The following is a 9,313-nucleotide window of genomic DNA, read 5'->3' as shown; positions in this document are numbered from 1 at the left end:
AATACTTAAGAGATCCTAGGAAGAAGGCCATGCCCCCTGCTCCAGAGTAAAACAAAACCCCCCACAGACCATACCAAACTGATCTTGGGGTAAAATAGGATTTAATATAGTGATTGTTACTGTGACATCTGATTCTTAGAGGTTCTGATGAACAGAATTGTTCGCTCCCAGGCAGAGACATTGGGATGATGAGTAATATACATACAATATGTCACCTCTCTTATGTCACCTCTCTGCAGTTGTGTGTCTATGCCCAGCTTTCAATTGCCTGAGTTCGGTGGAGATATCATAAAATCTACTATAGTGTGGAATTGTCACATTGAATGCATACATTCAGCAAAGTGGTTCAGAACACAAATTTCCTTGGCAGATCAGAAAATCTCATTCTTACCCTCCCTGGAATGAAATCTGCCTCTAAGATTAATTGGGGTGACTGCAAGCATGCTTCTGCACCCTGTGCAGCTTATACATTGGACTAATCGGAGAAGACTGCAGAGGAGACTTCAGATGTTTCCTATGTTTTCAATTAATATTATACTAGAAAGAAGGGAGAAAGATTGTTAACTACCAGGAAGGTTATGTATTATCCAGACTTCATAATGAAAGCATTGAATTTTCTTTGGAAATCAGTCCTAGAGAGAGATGAGTTGGGCTGTTTTTAGGACTCTGGGTTAATGTGTGTGCAGTGGGTTTTCAACTTTGAAGCTAGTGGTTTGCTGACTGGCCTACATAATGAAGCAGAGGCTTGCAGGGAGCATGAATGTATTCCACATGCATCTGAGTCCCAGCTGGACTCCTAAGGTGTTAACAGACAAGGAAGTTCAGCAAAGCTGTTTGATTAGTACAATATGCAACTCCCTGCTAGGCAAGCCAGGGAGTTCTTATGTGTAGGTAGCTGAACCATATGCTGTGGGGGACTGCTGTTTGAATGAGTGTGGCAAGATACTCTCTAAGACAGCTCTGTGTGGGCATGTGGTATGTTTTAATACAGTAACTTTATTTATGCATTTTTATTCATCCTAGATATCAATATGGCTGGGGAGCCTAAACCAAACAGACCCAAAGGGCTGAAGAGAGCACCTTCCACCTTGTACAGGTAGGTCTTCAATGCTTCATCTCGCCTGAGGAAAATATCAGGATATTTTCAACAGTGGGTCTGAACCATAGATTTTTCTCCCTAGGTTGATAATTCACACTCATGGGATTGATGCTGTATGCTCCATGAAACCTCTGTGCCATAAACCCGGTGTTGTCCACTGTGTATTCACTTCTTCCTGATGTAACCTGTGTTAGAGTTGGGCTATCCAAACTGTTTCCATAAGCTGCCCACAGTCTCTATTGTAGGCTATAGTGAGTACAACTGGGTTGAAAGGATATGGCACTAGCTATCAGAGCAAGATATGACCAGATGACGCCAGAGAGGAAGCTGTGGTGTTGTGGGATTCTACACTGGGCCATCAGAAAGGAGGAGTGAATGGTCTATAGGACATAGATGCACATCAGAAGGATCTATGGGACATAGATGCTGGGAGAAGGTGCACCTCAAAAGAAAAGAGTTGGCAAATTCAGAAATTTTCATGTGTATTGAAAGATTTGTGCAGCATCACCCGGGCTCTGCTGATGATGAAACCTTCCCTCCCCCAGCCTCCCCCTTCATCTCCTTTTTAATTCACATAATTACTTTAAGCAAATCTTAATCTTCTTTTCACTTGCTGCATTTTAGCTCAGTTCCTATACCCTGAAAAGCCCCATCTGGAGATGAAAGGGAAACAAGCCATTGTCTCCTAAGTTATTATCCTAGGGCATTTGTACACAACATGGGGGTTTAATTCTCCCTAAATTGAAGTGTGGTTTTTTTAAAAACATCGCTTCAATTTAGGGTGAAGTAAACCCCTGTGTCATGTACACCCATGTCAGAGCCTGATCCTTACCTGCCTCTCCAGCAGCGGGGAGGGGAGAGCAAGCTGCTGGCAGGCAGAGTGGTCCCTGAACTGTGGGGGAGGCGCTGGTGCTTTCCTCCACAGCAGTGGCACTTCCCCCTTCCCCCCACCCCCAGGTGGTACCCGTCTGCAGGCACCAGGCTCTGGCAGTGCCAGGGGGCACTGCAGCTGTGGAGGGAAGCATCAGGCCCCTGCGCAGCTCAGGCAGGTAGGCAGACTCCGGGGGGAGGAGATCAGGCTTGCCCCTCTTTTTTTTCCCCTTCTGTGGAGTCTGCCTCCCCTGCCTGCTGCCAGGCTGCCTGCATGGTCTGCCTGCACAGCCCCTGAGCCGTATGGAACCCAATGCTTCCCTCCGTGGCTGTAGGGTAGGAAACTAAAACTCTATGGAGGCGTTTCACTTTGCAGTACCCCAGAGTCATTTGCTGAGTCCCAAAGTCATTTAAAGCTCACTACACCACTGAATGTGCTATAGCAGCTGGAATTAATGCGCAATACGCCATCGAATATGCAAACAGCAGTGCCATTAAAGTGATGCAGAAGGCATTTAACCTGCTTTAAACCCACTTTAAAGTGTCGTCTACCACTGCCCTGAGGCCTCTTGTTGTTGCCGAGATCAGTCAGCTGGTATCATCATTGTGAGAGTGCTTGCCACCAGTCAGAGACTCTTCAAAAGCAGATGGGTCTGTATTAGATAGAAGGAAAGACAGGGTCATCATTGCTGATACTAAAATGGCAGAATCAGGGAATTAGAAATGAGAGAAGGACATTTCCACTGCCTACCACAGTCTACTAAGGTGTCACACACAGAAAGCTCTGGAAAAAGGGAGCATCAGGGACACTGGATAGCCCTACAGTTTGGTAACATGTTACAGAGCTTTTGTCTACTAATGCAAGAGCAGTTTAAGTGTGGGCCATACCAGCAACTATTGAAAGCCATGACTGCCTAAAGAGGGTGTGGGATCTAGAAGCAGTTTTTCAGGTGGCCATGCAGGTAAAATTAAAGAAAAAGGAAGACCAAGGGAATTAGGATCCCAGCTTTTGAGGCCTTTGAATGGTGTTTATGTGCCAAAATCTCTTTAGGCTACCTTGAATATCTCAGCCTTCAACTTCAGAGTAATTTCAGCGCAGTGAATCCAAACATGGAAGCAAAAAGGAAGCAATTGTCATGCAATTTCCTGTCCATAAAGACTGTTCTGTGCTCCTGCTGGATAGGCAAGAGAACACAGTGAGGTGTCCTAACTGGAATCATCTTAGTTCTCTCCTGCTTGGCCATCTTCGTGGGTGCATCTGCACAAGATGCTTTACTGTACTGCACATTAGACCAGTGTTTCCCAACTGGTGTGCCACAACACACTGGTGTGCTTTCAGACATTACCAGGTGTGCTACAGAACCTTGCGGGGGGTGGGGTAGGCAGGGGCACTGCACCCCAGCCAGCCCATGCCACCACCCACCCCCCTCCACTCTGTGTCTGGCCACATGCCTCATTGCCCCCAGCTCCGCATCTGGTCAGTGTGCTGTGGGATGGAAAAGGTTGGGAAATAGTGCATTAGACTAATCTAATGCACAGTCAAGCATCACTGTCTACATGTGCACAGCAATTTCTGTGCAGTAGGGCTGTGCAAAGCTTTGGTCGCTGATTCAATTCGGTGGAGATTCTGCCCAATCTGGTAGGCGAATCTCCAAAACCGAATCAAATCAGGAGACACTTTAATCTCTCCAAATTGAATCGGAACCCTCCGAATTGATTCAGAGATATTTGGAAAGATTCAATGATTCAGATATAGACACAGCTTTAAATGTTTTTTATACATACCTCAAGGTAGCAGGCAGTTCATGAATGCTGAGATGGTGGGGTGGATGGAGTGTCCCACAGGAGTGTGGAGGGGTCCCCAGTGCACTCGGCAGCAGACCTGGAAGTGGACCAAAAGCATTTCCGGTCCACTTCCAGGTCCACCGGAGAGCATGCGAGAAGCTCCCCCGTGCCCCCCTGGCTCAGCGACTGGTGGGTCTTGGGGGGCACCTGGGGTCTCCCTGCAGCTGATCTCTGAGCCGGGGGATGTGGGGGGCCCCCCAGTATGATCAGTGGTGAACCTGGAAGCGGACCCAGAAAGGGCCCCCCACACTCCTGTGGGACGCTCCATCCGCTCCAGCGTCGCAGCATTCATGAGCCGTGCCTGGTACTTCGAGGTATGTAGAAAAAACATTTAGAGCTGTGTCTATGACCAAATTGCTGATTCTCTGAATCAGCATCGAATCTTCAGATTTGGATGCAGCTGAATCAAATCAGGACAGTGATCCAAATCAACAAATTGAATCACTGTCCCCGATTTAGGCCAAATCCAAATCCAAATCATATACGGCCTGTTTCGTACATCCCTCCTGTGCAATAGATTAATATGCCATTTTCTAGTACCTGTTGTTACATCCAGTAACATCAATCCAGGCCTCGTACCAGGTATTAATTCCAAAACTAAAACACAGTTCCTCTAACCAATAACACGTTTATTAAGCCTCTAGCATATTGGTCTCCAACCTTGTTAAGTAGGAGATCACCTTTGGCATTTAAAAGCAGCCCAAGATCTACCATGTGCCACTGCTACCCACCGCTCCCACCCCACCCCCAGCCACCAGGTAAGTCTGTGGGGAGAGAAGAGGAGAGAGCAGATCAAGGCAGAGGGAAAAAAAATTATTTAGGAGCACGCGTCACCAGCAGGTAAGTCCCACCTCAGCCCCCCACCTCAGCCTCAGATCAACTCCAAGATCAACCGGTGGATTGAGATCCACTGGTTGGTGACCACTGCTTTAGCAGTTACAGGTTTTAGTGCTATGGTTAGTGTCCCAGGGAGGGACGTGCAAAAGATAATGACAAGCACTTACCTACAGCAGGAGACACAGCGCAGCAGGAGTGGAAGGAAGAGCCTGCGCAGCTCGTCAGCTGCTTCTTTGTTCAATTAGGGCCAGCCGGTGACATCAGCCTCGAGCGCCAGCTGGCGAAGATAAAAATGGCGGCCGATGCCACAGAAGGGAGGAGAGAGAGAGGCGGGGGAAAAGGACCCCAGCTGGCCTGGGGAAGGGAGGAGACCCCTATCTTGGATCTTACAGAACCCGGCAAACCAGGAGTGGATGGGAACAGCTTGGAGCAGGGCAACCTGCTGAGAGCCAGGGATGGGAGGCCATCAGGCAGCAGAGACCCCATGCCTGAACATGGACCGGAGACTTGGCGGGATCCCAGGTGGGAGTGTCAGAGCGGCCAGGGCGAGAGGGGAATTACGCCAGAGGGAAGGACCCTGAGAGGAGCCCTGGGGTGGTCACAATCGGGGTGGGTATCACCGCCATTTTCAGCCGGGTCAGCAATGGAGCGGGAAGAAATCCCAGGGACGACTGAGGACAGGAAGAGCATCCCTGAGCTAGAATGGTGGGGAGAAAAGTGAAGAAGCGGGGTGTAGTCATGCCAAGGAGCAGCTCTACGTTTAAGGTTCCGTTAATGATTTTGTCTTTCTGTTTCCCCACGTGAAGGGGTTGAAGAGGGGATGACCTTTTGAGTTCCCTGAGTATCGGGGCTAAGGGGAGAGCCTCGGAGATTTTCTTTATGTTTCCCTGAAAGAAGGGGCTGGAGAGAAAGAGGAAGGCGGGGTAGGGGCGAAGGGAAGCTGACCCCCCCCCCACCCCCAAAGGTCACAGGAGGGACACTCCTAGTGGTAAGGGCAGAGCTGAGAGGTCCCACGTGGGCGAACAGTCATAGCAGGCGGCCGGCAGAAGGGTGCGACTCCACAGAAGGGGCCGAGGCCAATGGGGAACAATGCACACGAGGTGGAGTGAGGCTGGGGTGTAGGGGTGGCGGAGCCCTGTGAATGACCATCGGGCGAACCGTGGGCCACCGAGCAAACCAGATGACTGACCCCGCCCACTGAAGAACCAACAAGTCGTGGTAGACAAGAGTGGGGAAGGCGAGTCATGGAGGAGACATCTGCTAAGCCAAAGACGCGAGACTGGAGAATGCCCAACACCTACCACCTGGGCGAAGGCTGCTCAAGAGCAGATACTTGAAGCCCGACAGCCACAGTTAGTTAAAAGCAATACATGTTCACCACCCCAAAGTACAACAACCTTGACAACATCAGGCCATGAAGTCTCATTTGGGGGCTCTCAGCTTCTATGTTTAATCTCTGCACAGAATCAAATTTTCTTCAGATTGCTGTCAGGATCTCTTTGGGAACCTTTGTCTCCGGCTTGTATATCATATTTCTTATATAATTAGCTTAAGCCATTCCCTACAATGCATACTTATAAACCTATTTCTGCTTCTCATATATGATTAATCCTAACTAGAATTTCTCAATTTTCGATATTTACTTCATTCTTCAATGGGGTCAGTTTTGCTGCTGCTTGTTCCTCTTTTCCCAAGCTAAATTTTCTTATTTTGGTTTACCCATTTCTTGTTTTGACTTTGGGCATCCAGACAAGATATCTCCAGACTTCTTTTTCTTCTCCAAGAATGGGAAATGGATGGGTCCTGATCTCCACACGGCTGGCAGGCAGCATCCCCCTGAGCTGGGATAACTCTCCCTACCCACTGTGGCCCCCTGCTGCCTAGGCTAACTGGGAACAATTTGCTCCCAGTCAGCATCTACACGTGTGCTTCAGCACATTAGTTTAATGCACTGATTTCTACTACCTGTATCTACAGTGGGGGGGGGTTTCCTTGCAAGAAAGAAAAAGGTGAACACAAGAAGATGCTTAAAAGGGTCAGAGCAACTTCTAGGGGGAAAAGTGGAAAAGGAAGGAAATGAAGATAGAGGAGGATAAAAGAGGGAGATGGACAGAGAAAAAGAGCTACGAACAAGGGAAACAAAAAAACAAAACAAAACCATGATGCTATAATGGGGAGCCAGGCAATGGAAATTCATCAGCTTTGCTGGCACTCTGCAGAGGGAATGTGTCACCCCAAGGGAACAAGCTTCCTTTTCTCCCCTTTCCTGTACTTCATTGGCATTTCCTTGGCAGACATTCCACTGCTTTGTTATTGCAGAAAAATATGGCTTTGGGGATGGAAGTTTTATTACATGGTAGTGATTAGTGGAGAGCAGGCATCTATTTATTATTCTTAATTACAGTGTTGGGTGATAGATTTCTTCTGAGCTGAGAGCCCCCAGTTTAGGACAGAAAGAAGTTTTCTGAAATAATAAAGAGAAAAAAATTAATAGGCTCTCCCAAGGGGGAAAAAAGGTGGGTAGGATTAAAACCAGTTTGCCAGTAGATGACAGCTCATAGAGGAATAGATGGTTTCTGCCATCACCAAGACAACCACTATTTTAAAGAAACTAAAATGTGTGTTTATACATACCCTAAGTTGCATGGATTTTGCCAGCAGTGTGTTCTGGCCAATGAGATTAAGGGTATGTCTATTCCTCATCTTCAGTGCTCCAAGGGATCATAACTTTCAAGCATGTCCTGTCCATGCACTCCTGTTTACACAGACCAAACTCAGAAATGAGGTTGTGAAGCCACTGCAGGAAGGAAGTCCCATATCCTGAGTCTCAGGGAGACTGAAGACAGAAATATCAAAAGTGGTGGCAAGGAGCATACCAGGATTCCCTTCAGCACCTCAGTTTCTGCAGGAGGCTGGGAGGTTACAGCACCTCAATTTCTGCAGGTGCTGGAGATCCACTGGAGATCCACCACTTTGAAGCAGACTTGATTAATCGAGTCTGCTCCAAAGCGGTGGATCTCCAGCACTCCACTGCTTTTGAGCACCTCGCACAAGCTGATGCAAACTATGTTGCACCACATGCAGTTGTATGAGCAGTGAAATGCACATCAGCACACAGAAAATGGCAATGGTGTGCTTTTGAACTAAAACACCTTTTATGTGTTGTAGTTCAAAAGCACACTGCTGCCATTTTCTGAGTGCTGACATGCATTTTGCCACTTATACAACTGCAAGCAATGCAGTGCCAGGCTCTTTTCAAAGCGCTCAGTGCTGCAGTGCTTACATGCGTAAAAATGCCAAATATGACTGGTAGGTCAGCCTCACCTGTTGTTCCTCTCCTCAGGAAAATGTTGACATATCTATTGATGGTTTGAGCCAAACTTTCAGAAAACCACATTTCAGGTGCACATTCACATCCAAGCTCTTGCACCTCCATGAGTACATCTGAGCTCACCGCCTGGCACAGCAGCTGGACACACGTCCTTGCAGTTAAAAAAAATTGTGTCCACAAATAGGAATCCTCTTTTGTATTAATCTGCTCTCACAGTGGCCAAAACTGACCAAAACCTCAGGATCCCTATCCTTCCATAGGTACATGCACATCAAAAAAAACTTTCCCCTTCCAGTCCCTGGACTCTTCATTCCAAAACTTCCACCAAATTAATACCTTCTCCCTTTTCCCATCTTCCGTTCGGTTTCCTCTTCCTGCTTCTGCTTGATGAGCTCCTAGATCTTATCCTTCCAGCCCCTCCTATCCCCAGCAGACAATTTTGCACTGACCCACAGTTGTATCAGGCTCCTAAAGGTGCTGCCTTTATACCCCTGCAAGTTTCAGCCTAGATACAGCCAAGTCATGGCCTAGGGCTGGTATTTCCAAGTCAAAGCTGAACCAGGCTAGAAGGTCATGGTGGAGGATGTTCAGACTGCCTTTTCCTTTGTTAATTTGGATGGAAGACTTTAGGCTCTAGGACTGTCCATTCAGGATTCCTGAGTACCATATACATGGGCTGATCCAGAATTTCAAAAGGTGGGAGTGCCGCTGGTGAGATGCACATAAAACAGCATGTATTTTTCTCCTGTTAAAAATTAACTAGAAGCTTTACTAATATGCTAATATACTAATTCTCATATAATAAAAGCGTTACCACTTCTGGCTATGTGTCTGTCCGTAATGCTCTGGGCCCACTGCACATGCACCACCCGAAGCCTTACAACAGAGAGAGAGACAGGCAGAGATGGTCGGGGCCAAGGTGTGCTCCCTGCTGCAGGGGACCAGTGGTTCAGGGGTCTAGCTTGCAGCTGTGCAGGGGGGCATGGTGCATGGCTGTGCAGGGTGGTGCGGGGTGCACAGCCGTGCAGGGTGGGGCAGGGCATGTAGTCGCAGGGTGGTGTGAGAAGAGCAGGCAGGGGGGCATGGGCAGCACCTGCTGGCTTCATCACACAGCCACGGGGCAGGGCATACTCCCCTGCCCACTGCCCTCACCGCACCCTGCGGCCATGAGCCACACCCGCCTTGCATGCCCTGCCCCCCCCCGTAGCCACAAGCCATGCCCCCCTGCGCAGGGAGCACTCAGCGGCTGCGGCTGCAGTGGGGCGTGGGGCGTGGCTCATGGATGTGCAGCCACAGTGTGCTGCACAGGAAGCCGGCGTGGGGGAGGAGGG

At 48.6% G+C, this 9,313-nt stretch overlaps 1 protein-coding gene across 2 annotated transcripts in view; it reads left to right on the top strand.

Annotated features, from left to right (window-relative positions):
* The window catches only part of RALY (RALY heterogeneous nuclear ribonucleoprotein), a 591,199-nt gene that overhangs the window by 515,039 nt on the left and 66,847 nt on the right, over positions 1 to 9,313 (top strand). For both annotated transcript variants that reach the window (XM_019513099.1, XM_019513100.1), the window contains one exon: positions 1,024 to 1,096. In XM_019513099.1, the coding sequence (XP_019368644.1) occupies positions 1,024 to 1,096 (73 nt within the window). The remainder of the gene's footprint in view (positions 1 to 1,023; positions 1,097 to 9,313) is intronic.

This window comes from Gavialis gangeticus, unplaced genomic scaffold (assembly GCF_001723915.1).
Source record: "Gavialis gangeticus isolate Ggan-Ray unplaced genomic scaffold, GavGan_comp1, whole genome shotgun sequence".
NCBI lineage: Eukaryota > Metazoa > Chordata > Crocodylia > Gavialidae > Gavialis > Gavialis gangeticus.
This window is presented reverse-complemented; position numbering and strand designations above follow the sequence as displayed.